We start from the raw sequence: 21,871 nt of genomic DNA, 5'->3' as shown, positions 1-21,871 counted from the left end.
TCATTTAGGTTTCGATATTCCTTAACAAAAATAAATTATAGATACACAAACACTACGCAAGTGTCCGCACCACAGTTGTTCTGAAAAATAAGTAGGTATTGTGTGACTTAAAAGTCTACATCTATATTCTACATTCCATCCCGAGCATTATTGTAGTCGTATTCTAAAGAGTTTTGGGTATTTTAAAATACTTGAACATTTTTTTCTCTTAATGACGTGAAAATCCTCATGACAAAGCTTGCAAGTCATGCCTTATAAGAGCTTTAAAATATGTGCACATCGTTCAACGTATAGCTAAGTGATTCTAATGAGCATGCAAAATTGTTGTTCTAGAATACCTAGCCTACAAATAGAGATTAGTTGCGTACTTTTTGTTTGTAGTAGATAGATCTATTTGCAGTCTGGAATCTAGACTGAATGCATCTACCTATTTAAACATCCTGAATCTACATATGCAAATAGCTGTTATTTGTGTAGCTACTTGTCTTGTACCTAATTACTGACTGCCCATATTTGCGTGGTTATAAAGGATAGAAAATTGTAATATTTTTATAAAATCCGTAATCAAATTACAGGGAGATAGATATCCTATTCTAGATATAGACGCTTTCCCCACTTGATGTGGAAATGCGTGTGCTTAATAATGTGGAAATTAAGTTAAAATTAAATAGTTTCTGCATGTTCATTTTTTCTTAAACGACCGTAGGGCGTAAACAATAATGAACCATTTTACTACAAATCCGTTTAATCTCCTTAATTTATTCGTTAAGTACAAACTACAATATAGCCATATATTTTTAGTTAAAGATAGATGAGGTAATATTCATTTCTGTCCCACAAAAATAGATAATGGGATGCTACATGTCATGACATAATACCAACATAAGGATTTTTAAAAAAACGTGTGAATGAAAAAAACACATGGCAAAGGAAAGTTGGCATCGTCAGCCATCGTGCTTACCGTCACGCATCACGTTACGTTTTTGGCGCAATTGAAAATAGAACGTTAAAAATACATAATTGTAAGTGTTCCAAGAAGTTTCCATTTAATAGAATTTAGGTAACTTTTTTGTTATTTCTGTAACCCAAGTTGATATCTCTGATTGGCACTTGTTACACTCGGCCCCTTTTTCCGCTGAAAATGTAGCTCACATGATTTTTTGAGGTATAATTTTGTTTTTGTTCAATATATTTGCATTGACTATCGTGTACAATAATATCCCTTTGATAAAAGACATGGCTGTTGTCTATTATAAATATACCTTGTCCTTCATTTTAATTTGTAGAGACGTAAAAGCTGGAACTCAAAACGAATCTGTTAGGTACTTCATATTTTAACAAGCTTCTGTTTACTAGTGTTTACCATTTTAAACGAGCTTTTGTTGTAAGCTGTATTTAGAACAAACCTATTCCAATTATTTACTGTTAGTGTGATTGTTTTAGCTGCACTAAAGTTAACATTTCTGTAGGTTATTTTATTCCTAGGTTTAGCAATATAATAAGCTTCTGAAAACTGACTTTATTTAAAAGGAAAAATCATTAAGTTTAGATTTTTCTTAGAATATTAAATTGACTCCTGTGTTATCATGACTCAAGAGCAATTTGAAAATTTGCTTAAAACGTTGCAATTCTGTAAAATAATCACTCGGTATTTTATTAAATAGCATGCACCTAATGGAAACCTTCTGGTACTACACTAGTAACGAAGATACAAGTGCAATTTCGCAGTTCATCAGTTGTTCGACCAGTTATAAGCATAAAACAGTAAGCAACTGGTTACTATCAAAGTTGTTCGACATGATATCTAGTACCAATAAACTTTCACAGTATTTCTCTGGCAAGTCAATCGGGTGATGATGCCAACGATACCCATAGCTCATTCATAGATAATATCAATTATAAGAGAGTGCATGCGGGCGCGTCTCTGTTACACAATTGACGTAAGAATCAACGTGCGCCCGCGCATCCGTGCTAGAAATCAAATGGACCGAATGTCGGAATGTTTGCGTCATGTTTTAATATAAAATAATATTATATTGATTATGTTTTATATCTGTATCGTCACGGTTTTTAAGCACCTATAAAGTCGTTCATTTGCCCGATTCTATACAGTCCGCACTACGAGTATCGAGAGTTTGGCATTTAAATTGTACTGCAAAAATAGTTCCCAGCAAATCAGATTTCCATACCAAATTTCTCGATAGCTAGCCAGTTGTCGATACCCGATAGTGGCAGAGAGTCGTGCTACAGTAGTCTTCGTAGAATTCTTTGCGTGGATCGGTAGTTCAAAGTAAAAATTAGATTCTTTAATAATCAAAACAATTCCGGGAATGGTGAATGAGACGGTAACGAGTTAAATGAGATTTATTTAGGTATACAAAATTTTAGGTCAAATTAGTCGCAGCTATGACTAAGTGCAGGAGTTTTATCCATACTAATATTATAAATGCGAAAGTAACTCTGTCTGTCTGTCTGTCTGTCTGTCTGCTACTCAATCACGTCTAAACTACTGAACCAATTTGCATGAAATTTGTTTGGAGATATTTTGATACCCGAGAAAGGACATAGGCTACTTTTTACCCCGGGAAAATGACGCATTTCCCGGGGAAATTCCGAAAATTCAACGAAGTCGCGAAAAATCAATATTATAATGACATCGAATTAACAAAATTCCGTTGCCATGGCAACTGTTTTAATGGCGGATAAGCCTTAGTAGTCCATTGAAATGTTACATGAGATTTACATTTATTAGAGGACGCAATTTTATTTTTGGAACATGTAGGGGAGGTCAATAGAAGCTTAACTTGAAGTTTGTGGGGTCGCCACCCTTGTCCCCCGGCCGCCATCTTGAAAAAGGGGGTGGAAACACTTTTTTCGCTATATCTCGGAAACTATGCGTCTTACAATGAAATTGTAAAAGCATAATTTGTAGCAAATAATTTTTTCTACAAATATGTTTAACAACTTTTTGCCCTAAATTAACAATTAAAGAAGTTATAAGCAAAAAAGTGCAATTTTTTTTATAATTATTTTCTTTATTGCTTTATAACTTTTTTTAACGACAGCCGCGCGGATGGATCTCTGAGGTTAAGCCACGCTTGCCGAGGTTGTTTTGTGGATGGGTGACCATCTTACACATATCGAGTTCCTCCCTGTTTCGGAAGGCACGTTAAATTGTAGGTCCCGGCTGTCATTTTCGAAGATATTTGACAGTCGTTAACAGTACTCAGAAGCTTGAAAGTCTGACAACCAGTCTTAACCAGGGGTATCGTTTTATATCCCAGGTAAATGGGTTGTGGAGGTCAGATAGGCAGTCGCTCCATGTAAAACACTGGTATTCAGCTGCATCTGGTGAGACTGGAAGCCGACTCCAACATAGTTTGGAAAAAAGGCTAAGCTGATATGAATAAATTAAAAAAAATTAACTCGGTCCAATCTTGTAGAGTATTTTTCGAGGAAAATTTTGCCTTATATAATTTTTTCATTTCATTAATTAGAAACTCAGTAACAGCGCCCCGAAATAGACCGGATTTGGAAAGAAAATTATTGTAAAAAAAAATTCACTAGTTTGCTTATAACTTCTTTAATTGTTAATTTAGGACAAAAGTTTTTAGACATATTTATAGGCAAAATAATTTGCTACAAATTATGCTTTTACAATTTTATTGTAAGTCGCATAGTTTCCGAGATATAGCGAAAAAAGTGTTTCCACCCCCTTTTCCAAGATGGCGGCCGGGGGACAAGGGTGGCGACCCCACAAACTTCAAGTTAAGCTTCTATTGACCCCCCCTACATGTTCAAAAAATAAAATTGCGTCCTCTAAGAAATGCAATATTCGGCCCTCAAATTGTAACATTTCAATGGACTATAGCGCGACTTCGTTATACTAAGAGACATAACGTGAAAAAAAAAGCATATTTTATATCATCACGCTACGACCAATAGGAGCAGAGTAGGTAACAGTAAAAAGTGTTACAAAAACATGGAAAATTCTGACCCATTCTCTCTTATGTGACGCAAGCGAAGTTGCGCGGGTCAGCTAGTGTTTCATAACTCTACATAAATATTTTCAGATAATTGGCAGGGCATGATAAATAATTATTCAGTAGCTTTAAGAACATTAACTAAATAGCTGGGATTGTAATATATTATTATGTTTATATCTATGACATAGGATACTAATAATTAGGTTTTCTTAAGGTTTAGAAGACCTTCTTGAGAGAGGCCCAGACGGAGATTTCAGAGTAAAGACATAATAAATGGCCGAGGGCTTTGGAAGTCCACGATAGGAGATACCCCACAGTGGGAAACTGAACCATGCTATTGAATTTAATTAACAGATTGAAGATACATCAATGACAGCCCTATTTCCTGGGAACAGTAAAACAGAAACACACATACTAAGAAGACATGTGTTTCACATATTGCTATTACTTCCATCACACGGTACATTACGATCGCGTTAAATCTTATGCTTGCATACAGTCTCTTTATTACGGAGCATTATGCACATAATGTTGGTCTTAGTTTCCTCTTATTGTTTCCTCATCTTTATGTTCTACTTTAGTTTAAAGGAATATGTATGGCTTATGGTTTTGTATAAAACTGATAATTATTCATTTTCAGGAAATTAAATTTGAAAATTTGTTTTGATTATAGATATAGTGAATAGTTTCGAAGACTTGGAGGTTGGATATTAATGAATAAATATAGGTTTAAGCGGCAGTCGGAATTTGTTTTTCCTACATTTTATATCACTTTATCGATCGGACAGGTTATCCGTCACTTTTATCCATAAGTTGTAAATCCATTAGATAATATTTTTCTTATCCTACGAATTATACTCATCTTAGATATTTCAGGAAATAATGGAGGAAAAGCTTTCAGTCACACGTCTGCGCTAATAATGTTAATGTTAACTAGTTCCGATAAAGGTTATTAAAATCTATTCTAAGTTGAAATGTCAAACAGGTGGCTGATTCATCTTCTTGTACGTCAGTATAGAATATTAATAATAAGTAATTTATTTTAACGTGACCATACGTCCAGTTTTCGGCGGGATTTTCCGCCTTCGGGCTATGTCTCAGGTTTTGTTCTGTTCCTAGTTAGCTAGAGCTAAAATTTTTCGCTTAGGGCAACTATGTCTTGCCAAGCTTTACGGTAAGCACCTATATCCTGCTTTTTCTGTAAAGATTGTGTGATTGTGTATTCTTGATTTTCACTTGAGTTATGATTTTTTTGCTCATTTTCTGCAACTCTTCTTCGGATATTTCCGTCGACATGTGCGAGTTGAATTCGATATACCCGCTACTAATAAAAAATGGTCACATTTATACCTCATATTTTATTGTATATATAAAATAGCATTATTTCTAGTTTTAACCGAGATTAGCCACAGTGCGTATGTTGTGGCCGATTCTTAAAAAACACTTGTATTATATTTGTTCAGCACAATAATGTGGGTTAATGTTACTACAATACATGAGGCGTGCTAAACTAGATGGCTGACGTCAGGGACTTTATAAGGACATTCTTTGTAAAACTATATTATTGTATATCCACATACTTATAAGGTACCCGCGGGTATTAAGGCCTAGCTAAGGGAGATTTGTAATAAAATGAAGAATATCCAATAAAATCAACCAGTTTTTATAATAATCAGTCATGTACTTATATTACTACCGAGTTTAAACAAAAAATAGCTTCTAAAGCTTAAAACTAAAACATTATATCACTTTTAAAAAAACGCTGTCTTTAGGCCTTATTATAATAGGGTAGGGTAAAAAGGCCTATACTATAAACTATTCAAAAATCAACTTAAACTAAGTAAATTAGTATTCTTGACATCAATAATCATTAACATAAGGCAATAGAAAGCATAGTAGTCTTAATAAATGAAATAAATTGTCCTTATTCGCATCCATCAGGACATTGAAAATCATCAGTATATTCTGCAGTCAAACCGACACAATCTTCGTGGTACCACTTGGAGCATCGCGAACATTGCCTCATTGCATCATCCATTCTATATTCTCTGCAGGCATGACAGTAGCGATATTTTTTTTTGTGATTAATTTTTGTCAGATCGCCTTCTGACCACAATGATCGTTTGGGAGGCATCGTGACTGTAAGCACTGAAAACAATAATAAATAATTTGAAAATATAAACCACGTATATACTACCCGCTAACAAACATTTTTAATACACGCTCCTACTTATATAGCAGTTAAAAAAGCAGGAGTATAATAAGGCCTATTGTAAAATTTTATAGGCCTTAATATCCGCCAACCACCTATTTACAGAAAATAATAATAATATAATTTTTATAAAGTACAAGTCGCTTAAAACGGTAATCTACGGACAAGCATACCTTAATTAATAAGCGGACAGTCAATACAGGTTTGTAAATATGATATTTTCTAAACAACTTACGTTTTACTGGAGTCAATTTTTATAATTCGTGCTGCTGAACCGCACTTCTGAATTACTTCGACGATATTTGCGGGGGGAGAAGTGCTAGAGTGCGTCCGCCACTTCGCAGCGACTCGTATACTCTCTGAGCTTGTGTGACAGTAATCTTGATCGTCAACTACTGTTTTAAGTACGTTTTTTGTTATTTAGGCCTTATTACCCGACAGGCCTTAATACCCGCAGGTACCTTACTAGCTGATGGCCGCGGATTCCTTCGTGATGATTTAGAAAATAATGTCGATGTGGAGCCCTTCTGCATGAACAATAATAACATCGATATAGGAAGCAGGTACTAGGATCAGATTCGGTTCAGCTGTTTTGGAGTATTAGGGAAACATAAACACATTCATAGCATTAGTAAGAATGTACGAGTAAAACGTACTATGTCCTCTTGCTGGATTTAATTGTGTTACGTGATGGTGACTATCAATTCGATTTAAAAAGTAGTATGATCAAAATCAGTTCAGCTTTTTTTTGTAATAAGGAAACTTATAGGTACATATACACCATGTCGCATTTTCATATTATTATTGATGTATAACGTATGCATTTAATATTGCATCTGCTTTTGCGTCACTGCCTTTTGCGATTACTGGGAATTGATATCACAGAGTCTCATTGTCTGGTCTTGCCTGGCGTTCATTCATCTGTCCTCAATCATTGATGGTTTTCCCAATCTACAAATGAATGGAAGGAATGTCAATATTCCGTCCCTTTCCTTCGTTCAAAATGGCCAACTCTTTAGCCATTTCTGTCCCAATTTTGGATACGATCTTCTCGCGGAATAGGGACTTGTCAGGCCTAGATTCCACTAAGCTGGCCAGGAAGGAAGCGAGACACTGTGATGACACAATGATTCCTTTCAACGTTTTAGCAATAACTATGATAGTTAATTATTATGTACATTATTTCTAATACACACCTAATTTAGGAAAGGTCTGATTTCTTTAGTGTGTTGCTCTGGGTTCGAAAACTTAACCACTTTTAAAGCTGCTGCATGGGATTTGTTCTTTAAAAAGTATTCTTTGATCGACATTCAATCACCAATAAGTTGTTAGGATCAAGATATTTTGACCATAAAAATGATTAATATGATTTTTATTTGCGTCACAATACAGTACCTAAATAGTTATTTTGTGGTAAAATTAGGTTAGGTAACTTAATAGTAATTATACATCTAAATTACTAATATTTTAATAAATAACCACAAGTCGACATTAGGGTTTTAACCAGTTCACATTCGTCATAAAAGATATCAATAATGAATAATTTTAGTCCATATTCCATTTGTTCATTGAATGTGAATAAGTTCCCGATTCATTAATGTTGTTTACTTATGATTCTCTTATCTAGTTGTTACAACCGCAATGTGAGTACTGTGACGAACATACCTAGTATTTATATCTTTATATATAACTACGATTGAAGTTTCTGTCTGTGATTTCAGTCTGCTTTTGAAGTGAGTCGAGATGTAAATAACGTTTATGAAAATTGTCTGTTCCGTCTGCTAGGTGTAAGCTGAGGAACAGCTTGATCAATTTAAATGGGATCACGTTAAAATAAAAAAGTATGTAGAGCAGCATATAGGCTAAATTTTATCACAAACATCTTGTTTGAGCGACAATTTACTTAAACACGAAACAATACAAGTTTAATTGTAAAACTGCAGGGCGCGTTTGTTTTTTTCTGTCTTTATCTGTCTGTTTAATTATCTGTCAGATCAACATTAATTAGTGTAAAGTCGATTCATATTACGTACGGTAATTAGATTCTGATACTAATGATTCATTTTTGTAGATATATCGTTAAGGAAGGAAAATATCACAAACAATATTTATTACTTTTATGTCTTTTAATCTACTTACGTAAGAAAATGTGTTATTTTAAGCCGGTTACGTGTATCAAGGTCTGTAAGGTTAGAAGGTCAAGGAATTTCTTCACGAATCTTTGCAAACTTAGATCATTATATTATCTTGTGCATAGATGAATGTAAAATCATTTACTTAGTTTTTAAAAAACTGGAAATTATGTTATGTATTAAGTTTTAAGGTTACTCCTAATCTTGTCATAGCGTCGCAAAACATGTTTGCGATGAAGCGCTTGTATTGCTCTGCAAGTGACATAATTCGGTAATGTAGGTTGCCGGCCGGCATTTTTATCTCGCGTCTTGGTTTGTTTGTCAGTTGGCCAAAAACAGGTTACCTCATTTCCATAGAGGCATACATTTTAAATCTTTGTTGAGCGGTCAATGAAGGTCAGAGATGCGTCGTATTCACCGATATCAGAATTTCGGGATGATCCCGGTCGCGGGGAGTGCGCTCCGCGCGGCGGCACGGTAGCGCTGCGAGATGCGCGCGCGCCGCATGCGTCCAGTTTAGTCGTCCGCCGCGAGCGCAACCGCCCAGTGCCGTCCCGCACTCATTTCTGTCTCGTCTCATTGAACACGCGCGTTACCCTCCCCGTACTGAGCTCGACACGTGCACGCACTTATTCTATCGCTTTCACGGACAGCCCTCGACCCGGCCTTCCACGAACCCCGATAATGGGCCGATAAACGCTAATTGCTCTCAGTTTGTCACTTAGGAATCGAGTGACGGGTGACGGTTCGCGAGTGCAGTGTCAGGGCTGTGATGGCAGAGAAACACGCACTAATTCCAGAAGCTACGTCGATATACACGCAGACCTCAATGAAGGAGTCACAGGATATATCTAAGAACTTGATGAGTGGTGATTTCGAGAGGCAGTTTAGGGGTGCGATGGTGGAGAAGCCCGACCGGAGGTGGCAGACATGGCTGATCACGCTGGGCGTGGTGGTGGGCGCGCTGGTCGCGTGGCTGCTGGTGTTCACGGTGGTGCGCGAGCTGCAGGTGCGCCAGCTGCGGCACGAGGTGGACGAGCTCACCGCCAACGTGATCGCTCTCTCCGCTAATGTCAAGTCTCTCACGCAGAAGGTGGACAATAAAAACAAACCATTCAACGGCTTTAAGGATTTGCAGGACACGGTAAGTCAGTTTACTATTTGCTTTCAACAATTCTGGAGTGCTGTGAGAATTACTGTCAAGTATCTTGAATCAATTGGTATAAGGCACTGCGTCATACAAATGTTTACTAAAATAGAAGTTTACATTAAAATAATAAATAGATGTACATTTATAATTCCGTCTAAGCTGCTTATTGTTATTAATGTGTGCCTATTTTCGGTGATGGCGGATGTTTATTTAATGCTCAACGAAGCATAGACGAGTGTCAGGTAAAAATAATACAATAGAAAGGATCAGATCGATCGCACTGAAGATAGTTTGTTTAACAAAACTAGTTTGTGAGATATTTAGATTAGAAGCACGGTTAAACAACAACATTTTACGCATAAAATATCGTGTTCCCAGGTAAAGCGAGGCCCTAGTACGTGTCGTGAATGTCTTACGTAATTAGTAGTGTATTATGATGTTGTAGATAAGGCGCAAGTATTGAAGCTCGGCCGCTCGGCTGTCAGTGGCCAAGGTCTACAATATAAACACTCGTGTTATTATAGTCAATTGACGGACGGTACGATGCCGATGATATGATCGTTTCGCATGCTAGCCGTTTAATAGACATCCACTTAGCCTGTTAGTCGTTTTCCTTGAAAGGGTTCAGCGGCAGTTATGTCAGTGGCTGTGAAATAAGATGATTAGCTATTGTTTAAATGTATTCTCTGGTATGTTTCGTGGCAAAATTTATGTAAAAATGTAAGTTGGGTGGATCACAGCGAGGGGCTGAGCTCAGAACTGGTTTTGTTAACACTACGACCAGTTACGAATGTAAACAAAAACGGGCGGCCGGCGTGCCTCCTTGTTGCGCAACAGATATCACCGACCAAGTCGCCTTTAATTGGACATTATTAAATCTTTTCATTATGTCCTTCCTCCTTTCCAGTACTCATTACGGAATAAAGTGAATTCTCTGAAAAATATCGCTAATTAGGAATTAACTTTATCAATGCGCGACTTTCTTTTACAGTTTAAGTCTTTACTTTGTGTCCGTTGTTTGTATGTTTGTAAAAGTCCCCGCGTCACAAGAGCAAATTTTATTGCGGCATTATATAAAAAAAAAAATGTCTAGAAATCTTCAATGGCAGTTTTATCTTATCGTAAATAACTAAGATTCAACATTGCTTGCTGTATAATAAAGAACAATTATCAACTGCTTTAGTTCAAGAGATCTCATTTACATCAAAATACAAGGAGAAGTAAACACAAGTAATGAACAAGTACTCAACGTTGCTGTAGAACGGAATTACTAAAGAATAAATAAATAAAGCTAAGCTGAAAGTGCTGAAACTATTAAGAGAAGAAAACAAGCAAACTATTTAGTTCTACGATCATTTTAATTGTTTTACTTGTTTAGTTTAAGAGCCCTTCGTGATTGGCTAGTGTTCAAGGAATGAAATTTTTTTCTTTATCTGTAAACAAATCTAGAAGACTACTATTGCATGGCATTTGATGTTTCTGTCTAAAGAATGATACCCCAATAAAATTATTATGTAATTTAGATAAGAGATCGCTCATAGCGTCATTGCATATTGTTTGTTGATCAAAGGTTGTTCTAAGTTTTTCTTCGTAATTATTATTCTCATTAATGTTTCTCACGGTTTCCTCTTATAATAGTATTCTTTAAAGGTAGGTTGCGGATATTAACCATCTTTTCATGAAGATTATTAAAGATTATCAGTCTCTTTATCTATTGAATAAGTTTTACAGGACCCAAATGAATGTAGTAAATTCAGTTCCGTATTTCTAACATAATACCCAAATCATTTATTATTTTAGGACAAATGTTGACACTTATAATAGTTTCATACTAATAAAGAAAGAGAATTTACTGCCAGTTCGGGAGGTAGAGCCAATTAAAAGAACCATCAAGAAACATCTAAAGCATCTAAAATAATAGCAAACTAGGAATAATACGAAACAAAAATAATATACACGATGGTTTTACCCGAAAATTCTCACAAGTCATTATAATTATATAATAAAAAGTAAATAAAATTAACGTTAATGATGTGGTCATTATAAATAGACAGCACTTAAACGCGTGAGAAGTTGTTCGGAACATATAAAAATATACCAGTGTCTGAATTTTAATAGCACATTAGAGTGTATTGAAACTATTAACAAGATGTTTAAGAGATTATTATATTATCTTGTTGGAGTAGATAATAAGTGGATCGTAAAATAATTTGGTTGGAACGTTAATCTGTTTTTATTGAGAGACTACCTCGGTCTTGTTTTTCAGTTGACTGTTTGGTATTTTCCCATTTAAATAGATAACTTTTGCAATATTTGACTGTAAAAAAATAATCTATTAGAGTCAGTTTTCGATATAAATAATACATTGAAAAGTTTAATTCTGTATTTTTTTGTATGTTTGGTAAATAACCCAGTTCAACTTCACGTTTTCTTGTCCGAAAATAATGGTTGAGTTATAGTACAAGCATTGGTATTCAATAATACGCATTTGTACTCACATTATTTCCCTTGAACAATTTATTACATTTTATGTTCAGTACAAAGGCTGTATCAAATCCTATAATGTATTTAGTTGTTATATGCCTTTGTTGGCAATAAACGAAGCCTTGTGTTCGTACTGTACCTTTGTTGAACCACTAAGGAGCTTAGGCCTTTAGAGCTAGGAGCCGAACAACAATGGCTTACGTTGTACAATTTATTTAATAACCTATCTTACATTTAAGTTCACAATAAGAAGGGTTCGGGACGTCGACGAAAATTCAGATTATTTTGATAAATATACATGCCTTTAAAAATCTCATATGAAAGAAAACTGTCTGAATTCTTTACTTAAAGTACACGGCACATAGTATCCAATTTAAAATAAATATATTGTTGTAAATATACATTGTATTTATTAATGTTATTTAGATAAATGTTAGTTTATAGAGTATTTAAAACGTAGGTATTTGGACTAGCTGATAACCACGCCGTACTGCTAAAAATTGCAATAATAAGGACAATGACCACCAAACCGAGTATTAAATCAAAATTCAATTGTATTATTGTTCCATCATCATAGTTTGGATTGGAATTTACGATAACGAAAGTAAAATGCCACAAAAACACGACCACTGATTTAAATGTCCCAATGAAAAACTCTATAATCGTAAAAATAAATTTAGGGCAAACATTAGCGGGAAACTAGAGATAAGTTGTAGAAACAACAACACGATTCCGAGGAAATAGTTCATAAAGTTTGATATTCTATGGGATTACCCATCAAATCCACATCTGTCACGTAAACTGTGCAGTAACCGCGGCTCCATGTGACAAACTGCTAAAACAATTATATAAATCCATGCCACGAGCCTGCTACTAACATTACTGAAATTCCTACAAAATAACAAACTGTAGGCATATTTTGTAACGTTCGGCTGACGTCATAAGTCCTACATAAAATTTGCTGAATAAATATAGACGCGCGAGATGAAAGTTTACAAACACAGGTTGGATTGGCGCCAATTTTTGACAGAGCGTATCATAGAGCATAGAGTCAGGTCGATCGGTGACGACATACGGTAGCGCACGGCAGCGATGAAGATCTACAATGTCTACAAGATTTATAGCTTGCTCCTCGAATTAGATTTTATTGGTTTGTGTATCGGTCGGAATACATTATTTAGAACAAGGGTGTTTAAATCATAAAATTTATTGATCATCATTATCTATAGACAAGCTTGATAGGATAGCTAGACCGTCATGTGATGGTCAGCGGCGCCAGTAAATAAAGAATAATTTGCATACTTACTCTTAATGTAATGGCCTGTCGATGGCATTGGAAAGTGGTAAAGGCCTTATTGGTATAAATTGGAAATTAATACAGTTGGATTGGTAGACTGGCTCGAAGTTACTAACAATAAGATCATTGATATGGGAAACTTCGTACATGATTTTATATCAGTAAAAACGTTAAGATACATTTTGTTATTTATAGTATTGCAACTCGGATCTTCTACGAAGTATAAAAGGCAAACAAAATTTCTATCTCTCTATCCGTTCACTTTACGACGAAAGCCTTTATTTTACAACAAGAGCTTTTCCTTTAACAAACAGTCCAAAGAGGATGCTGCGAAAAGGAATTTATACTTCCTCGTGTACTGTAACTTGTGGACTTTACACCTTCTTTGACAATGCTTTGGAAAGATAAAATTTCACGTCTTTTAACACAAAGATTCGTAAATAAATAATCTAGTTGAGATAAGGAATGAAGATTGTAAAACAGGCCAAGTTTATGTCTTTACAGGCTGTTTACAAAATGGAATTAGTTGGCTGATAGATCTTCGACAAAAAACGAATGTGAGCGTGTACGAATTGCAAACGTTTTTTTGTTCATAAAATGCTTTTGAAGTTAAGGAAAAATACTTGAAATTGAGTTGATGTGATTGTGTACTTTTGGTACATAATTGGACATTACACAAAGGTTCTTAATGATAGTAACAGATACTCAAATAATACAAGTTTCTTAATCACATTGAAATGTATATCATACTGGCATATTGGATTACTTCAAGACGTACAGCTGCTTTAAATATACGAAATGGGGTGAGAAAGCTGACTTCAGTGATCAGGAATTTTGGCAAAACAAACTTTGGTTGTCGTCGTAAAACGGCATGAAAATAATCAAATGTCTTTCTGCGTCCTATATGATACATAAAACTGACCAGAAATGGCTTATCGCATATTTTATGAACATCAAAATGTTCGTAATAAACAAATTATGACAGCTAACAGGACAATCTTGAAATCTTTATGTCGACAGCAATATCATAAGGAGTGCAAGGATTTTGACAGTAAGTTCGTGTATTAACTTGCTAAAATGTGATGACGCCCGTACAAGAACTTGCGCGTTTCAGCATTTTTCGTGCATAATAATAAAGAAGAATAATGTTGATTAGCGAGATTCTTGAAATACAAGACCCGCGGGCATCAACCGACCTTGTGTAAAAGATAAATACAAACATAACTTATACCAAATGATGGTCAGAAAATAAAAATGCAAAGAATCATTGTAGTAAACCAAATAACAATCTCTACATTCCCTAATTTAGAATATTATAATCATTAATATCAGTTATTGGACCAAATCTTAATTTTTGGGTCTTAAAAACAATAATACTGATTCAAAAAGCAGTTTTTCCTTGTATAAAACTATTTATCAGCAACAAAAGTGCTCCATTTTACTGACGTTACATTTTATGAGAGTGATCCCACTAGCCCAGTTTAAAGCTTTCTGTTATCTTACGAACGTAAATAATATTATTGTTTACATTTCTATATTGACCTGAGAAAAGATATACTTATCAGTGAAGCGAATGAATGATTATTTTATTAATTAATATATTTGAGAATGAGTTTATCTAACGTTTATTAAATACACTCACCGGCACGGAAACTTGGCCACATACGAATTTGGCGATATTTTTTATATTATTATATTTTTATTACTAAATCAATGGTAGATTGATTGATTAAGTGTTTGTTAGGATATTTAAAGTGGTAATTAAAAGATTAACTCACCAATAATAAAGTTTTTAAGTTTTTTACTTTCACGAAAAAAAGTTTCATCACTTTCCACAAAAACAAAAACACTGTAACTGGAAACTAAGCGAAATGTCTTTAAAGTTTTTACATTTTAGTATAGTGTGTTTTCTCCTCGCGCCCTTACAACCGCTTGCATTCAATCAGGCATGCTTTGAATGATGTTTCTGACGTCAACTTGTGGTATACTGCTCCAAGCGGATACTGCTGCACTTCGAAGTTCGTTTAAAGTTAGGGGAGGGTTGGATACCGACTTAATCTTTCTTTTAAGCATATCCCAGATATGCTCTATTAGATTTAGGTCTGGGCTTCGCGCTGGCCATATCAGTTTTTGAATACCGACCTCTTCCAGGTATTCTTTAACGCAAATTGCGACGTGGGGGCGTGCATTATCGTGCATTAATCTGAATTGCTCGTGTCCAATGAATCCAGAATAAGGCACAACATGTTCCTGAAGAACCTCCTCGATGTATCGCACAGCTGTAAGGCGATTATCGACAATAACCAGCTCCGTGCGTGCATCGGAACTAATGCCTCCCCAAACCATTATTGAGCCTCCATAAAAACTCACTGTTTGTGTGGTGGTGATTGGTAGAAATCGCTCTCCTCTTCTTCTCCACACTCGTTCTCGACCGTCAGGAGCACGTAAAGCTATCCTACACTCATCTGTGAACAATACGTTTGCCCATTGCTCATGCGTCCAGTTAGCGTGTTCTCGCGCGAAGCGAAGTCGAGCTACTCGGTGTTGTCTGAGGAGTTGTGGACCTCGCGCTGGCCTACGAGCTTTTAAATTAACTTCCTCCATTCGTCTTCTCACCGTACGCTCACTCACATTCACACCTCTTGAAATTTGAAGTCGCTGGCGTATCTCAACTGCGGTGAGGCAGCGGTTTCTCAGAATTTCTTAGATAATAAAGCGATCGTCTCGAGCCGATGTGCACCTTTGGCCTCCACTACCTGATCTGCGGGTGTACCCGCCCGTCTCTCGGTATCGTTTCAGGGCATACTGCATTGATGACCGAGGTACATTAAGTGCAGCAGCAACTTCACGCTGTGACATCCCTTGGTCAATCAGTGCTACAGCTTGTGCAACTTTTGCAGGTGTTAGGGGCATCCTTTATTGGTTAAAAGCACGCCTACTTACGAAATAACAAACAGGAAATCACAAAAGTAAAAAAATGTAACCGAAAACCTTTAACATCACACAAAATCAAACTTGCAACTCAGTCGCTCAAATGACCCGAACCAACTAAAGCTCAGAACTAACGTCATAATGCACTCAATCGTTATGAATTACCCTCTTGAGCTGAAGTAAACATTTTTTGACCTACCTGCACTACAAACCGTCAACTGAAACACTTAAAAATTTTTCTATCGCGAGATAAGTGTTTGGCCAAGATTCCGTGCCGCTGAGTGTACTTATTACTCTTTAAACGGATACTTGGGAGTATTAGTTAAAAGATAAGGTCTTAATCAAATATTTTAAATTGGAAATCACTGCCACCGCTTTACTACAAAACCGACTTGACTGATCGATTGTAATAAATTATGGCAGCATATAATAATATATAGGTTATAAGATCCTGCAAAATGAAAGGAAGTTTAGGGACAGTTATAAACCAAATTTAAAGAAATGCCTTTGTATATTATTACTAGGTATAAAATAAATAGTAAGTATTTGCTACAATAACAATCTCATTTAAAACTATTTCGCATTTCAATATCATAAAGTGTTTAGCAAAAGACAGTCAGGAACTTAGTAAAGAATATTAGTCTGAATAATGTTATTGTTCTTGAACTTGTTCCTAGTAGTGGTCAAACCGGATTGTTGACGAATTCGCAGAAGGCGCCCGTTTGCCGGAAGGATATCAGCTATTAGTGCACTTTATCTAGTTAGACTTGATTAGCAAATTAAAGCGACGCTAATGGATTATGGCATTGAGCTTGAATTTGTTTACTGAATCATCTATTTTGGGTTATTTTTACTAGATTAGGTAAGGCTAGGCTTACCTAATCTAGTAGTCTCTCATTCGTAGATATTATCTACTAGCTTCTTCCTTGCGACTTTGTCCACTTAAAAAGAGTTTTTGGAGTAAAAAGTATTATATGAGTTAATTCAGGTTATAAACTATCTGTGTACTACATTATAACAAATCGCTAAGTAGTATTTTCGCGAAAGAGTACAGGCATACATACATCCATCCTCACAAACTCTCAGTAGGTTTGGATTATCATGCCAAATACTTATCCTAACCGGTTCGGCCGTTTTGACATAAAAGCGGGTCAAACAAATAAACAAACACACATTTTACGTTTCTGTGTATTAAACATGGATTACCTAGTTTCGATATATTTCACGGAAATACTGTTAAATTTACGATTATAATACTTGGTACGTCACCTATTTATAATGAGTGCATGCTTTGTTTTGTTGCAAGTATTGATGCCAAATAATATAGGAAATGCTGTTCAATGTAAACAATACAAACGTTACGTTTCCTATAATAACTCAGTATTGGAATGTACAGTTTCAGAAATAAATTCGTTATTCCGTGGAGATTTTGCACTTCCTTATTTAAACAAGTCATCAGTGTCATTGGTATGTCATGAATAAATGATTTAATTTTGATTTTGATTCAGCTACGAACAAGCTATACCGTTTTTAAAAATATTCTTTATCTGATGAAACCTGAATATTCTGTAATAGATGAGTACACACTCATCTATTACAGAATACACTGTACATAAACAGAATTGTCTCTTTTGATAGTTGTTACTATTACTGAATCTATCAATAGCTCGGAAAGAGGGTAGAGCCTTATAAGAAGAGCTAGCGAGTAACTTACGGCAACTCTTTTCAATCCCCAAAAGATTTACAATGTGGTTGATACAATAATTGATTATGCGAGGAGCTGCCAACAATCAGTGATAATGACGAAGATTCCACTGGAGTGATAACATAGGTAGCCTGTGTATGACTCTAATAGCCACGTGCTAAATAATTATAGATGTGCGTAATAAATACAGACATTAATGTGAACTTAAAAAAAAAACGTCTAAAGTTAAAATCTATCGAATCCAACCACAGACATACTTCTTTGAATCGGGCTTTTCAAAAAGTAATGTCTGTGGCCGGTTAAACTTCTTCTAAATAAGTATCGGCTAGTTCATCAGAAAGATCTGATATTAATTTCAAGTATTTGTTGTCACATAATCTACCGGATATCTTATAACCCCACTATTACGTATCTAAAAACTGAGATGCCCTTGAAATTTATCATCAAAACATTTGTCACATTCATTCAGTTTCTGATTAAGTCATTGGCACATTTCTAATCAACTTCTACAAAGCTCGATCGCAGTAATCGGCTCATACTTAGTCTGTTTACATTTGTCGTCCTTGAGTTGTCGAAATACGTTGTCATGACAACACTTAGCTTAGTAGCGAAGAGATGAGCTTTGACAGTCTGTCGTCTTCTGTTATTATTTACTTTATGGTTTAGCCTTTATCTGTTCATTATTGTTGTTATTATTTTGATTTGCGAATAAATTACTTTATTAAAGTATGTTCCGATGTTGTGGAATTTTGTAGAACTTGTTTCTATTTCAAGTATATAATAATTAGTAAAGTTCATAAAAATACATTTAACGAAGAATAAATTAATAATTAAACAAATACTGAATACTGAAAAAAAGAGTGAATAGATTTAAAAATGGAATTAAAATGTTCAATGAGGAACGAAACATAATATATTATTGTAAATATTAATTTTATTCATACAAAACTGGCCATTTGTTGCCGAAAAAATGAAATAAATGCCATTTGCGTTTAAAATGAAATAAATTAAAAATAATATTTAATGGCATCCATTCGTTTTTTTGACGTCAAAAAGCCAGTATGTTCGTCAGCTTTTACGTACAACCTATTTGTTTGGTGTAATACTAACAAGTTTTTATTCTGCGAATAAAAAAGTATAGATGAATAAAACTGCAGTACAAAATGGAATGGTTTCCATTTTCTTTAATCGATCTTTACCGAATCGGGTAACAGAGTAATGCGTCTTTACTGTAACAAAAATGCGTTCGTATATGGTCATAACAATGAAACGTGATGGAATAATGGCGACGTTTGGCCTGGTATCTTGATTGGTATAGCAGCGGGCCGTAACAGCAGTAATACGACTGAATCATGGCCGATGGAGTTAACAGGGAGAACAATTAGTGGCCGCTGACCTACGCCCACGCAGCCGTTTATAAAATTCTAACTAAGCTTTGTGCTAAATGTATGTACTGTGGGAGGAAAAAGAGAAATATTAGGACTTTGGGAATTGTATAATGGCTGACTAATGATGAGTAAGAAAACGTAGTGACTAAAACACACGTTAATCATGTGAATCGTTTCAAAGCGTTCCTTATACGTAGAGCTGCATTTTACCACTCGACCTTTATACACAGCACTGCGTAGGTTGAATGCCCATTAGTGATAACGTTTTTTAAAAAGTAGTCAAACACAAATAGATGAGAAACAGTTGCTTAATGTATCATTACATTCTTTCAATATTCTTCTATCGAAAATGTATTAGAGGGTTAGTTTCAGACGTGTCATCAATCCACGCTTTATATTATTCTAACTTAAATATCGATTGAACAGTTGTGAGAATATCCCGCATTGATATTAATATTAATTGAGATAACCAATAAAAGATAGTGTGACTTGTGAATGAATTTGACCTATCGTAATTGATAGCCACAGACTATCTGAGCAGTGCTCGTAAAACGTCTCACATGATTTAATGCTTATTGAAGTTTTTACAAGCTCTCTTTTACTTATATCTGAAATTGGATGAGAAAACCTCTTACTTGTGATGTTTACAACTTGAGAAAGAGCGATTTAGATTCTTTGTCGGGTGTGTGTCATTTGGTAGATGGTTCTTAAATCCATTCAGTGATTGACAATGTCCATTATCTATTACTCTTGGAAACTGCAGTTATGATGAATATAAGTTTATTTAATAGACCAGTTTTTAATATTTTTTCCAAGGAAATAAATAAAACTAATAAATATCATTGAACAACACACACAGTCATCTGATCCCAAACTAAGCAGAGTTTGCATTATGGTTACCAGATTATTAATACTGCTAATTATGTTAATTAAACAATTTCAAAAATCTGCAAGTAACTAACTTTTTTAATGACATGCAATTTCAGGGCATCTGTTTGGCACAAAGACTACTAAAGTGTCATTGTAAATGCATATTTCAAAACACAAACATCGTTAATATGTTTCATACAGCAATAAATTTACGACAAACTGGCCTGTCGTCAAAAAAATCAGCGCAGAAGCCAAAAAATAAAACAAAAAAGTGTTTAATTGCATCCGTTGCGGTCTTGACAACATTTATTTAAAACCTTATGAAGAACTTTTTAATTGAGAGCGGTTTTTTCGTGGGTTTTTTCCGAAACGCAAAAGTATAATTACTGCAAGTAATAAGTCATTTTGATAAAAAGTTTACCAAATATATTTAGGAGAGAATTTTGTTTAAAAATATAATTTATCGTGTTAATTACCATTTAAATCAATAGCACAATAACCTTCAACAATATATTTAAATATTGAACCAAATTCTGTTACAACAAGATACAATTATAAAGCAATAGCTTCTACCCGCGCCCTCTGCGTGCATAGATTTCGCGGAGTAACTAACTATACCATATCTCACGAAAATCGGTTTAGTAGTTTTTGCGTGAAAGTGTAATAAACATACATAAATCGTCACAAAGTAGGACTATTACCTACTGTACCCAATTCCTCTTAACTACTATTAATATGTAATCATAAACCATAGATCATCTCCATATTTCATAATAGACTTGTTTACACATGTCATCTTTAATTACTGGCACAATAAACCTCTTTAGTTCATCAACACCACGTTACATAAACAAGGTAACATGAGCCCACACGTAGATCTATTCAATCACATCACTCTGACCTATTAATTATTCAAATAACAATCTTGAATAAACAACTGCAGTCTCAATTAGTTGCTACTACTATTTAATTGTTCTTGCCCGCGACTTTATTCGCGCGGGCTACGGTTATATGGTTAATAGCTTTTGCCTGCGACTTCGTCTGCGGGGTTTAATGTCTTATTATAGCAGAATTTCCATACAATCATATTTTTAACCCTTATTACGCAATAAAAAGTAGCTTATGTTTTTCTCGAGGTTAATCCCATCTCTGTACTAAATACCCCTAGAATTTACAAGCATAGTTCCCATTCTCGTAGAATTTCTAGTGTTCTTTCTCGTGTCTCATTCTATATCTGTACAAAATTCCATTAAAATCGGTTCAGTGGTCTAGCCACGAAAAAGAGACAGAAAGAAAGAAAATGTCACTTTCTCATTTATAATATTAGTAAAGATTTAAACAACAATCACGAATACAATAGCAACTGTATCAATTAGTTTCTATTGCACTTGGTACTAAAAATAGAGAATTGAGATCACTGGGTATTTGTTGAGATGCACCACTAATAAGTGGAAATTAACACAGTTAGATCATTTTGTTAATTGGTCCTAGGAAGCCATTGTGGTCTGTTGATAGTTTTAAACGAGCTCGACGTGTGTTATGATGGCGGGCGACAACAGACTAGTGTTATGTCGTTGTTTAAAATAATTTAGGTTTATTGTGTCATTCTGGATGTAAAAGCTGAAAATGACGCAAATATAATATAGTTGAACTGTCTTAATATATATGGCTTAAAGAGTACAACATAATTAACATCTATTATAAGATTAAAATAAG

The 21,871-nt window shown here is 34.9% G+C and overlaps 1 protein-coding gene across 1 annotated transcript in view; it reads left to right on the top strand.

Annotated features, from left to right (window-relative positions):
- Positions 1–8,803: 8,803 nt before the first annotated feature.
- The window catches only part of egr (TNF superfamily member 12 eiger), a 66,731-nt gene continuing 53,663 nt past the window's right edge, over positions 8,804–21,871 (top strand). The window contains exon 1 of the mRNA XM_076120244.1: positions 8,804–9,474. Coding sequence (XP_075976359.1) covers positions 9,103–9,474 — 372 coding nt within the window. The 5' untranslated portion in view covers positions 8,804–9,102. The remainder of the gene's footprint in view (positions 9,475–21,871) is intronic.

The sequence above is a fragment of the Anticarsia gemmatalis genome, chromosome 1, assembly GCF_050436995.1.
Source record: "Anticarsia gemmatalis isolate Benzon Research Colony breed Stoneville strain chromosome 1, ilAntGemm2 primary, whole genome shotgun sequence".
Classification (NCBI taxonomy): Eukaryota; Metazoa; Arthropoda; class Insecta; order Lepidoptera; family Erebidae; genus Anticarsia; species Anticarsia gemmatalis.
Note: the sequence above shows the minus strand (reverse complement) of the source record. Positions and strands in the feature narration are given on the sequence as shown.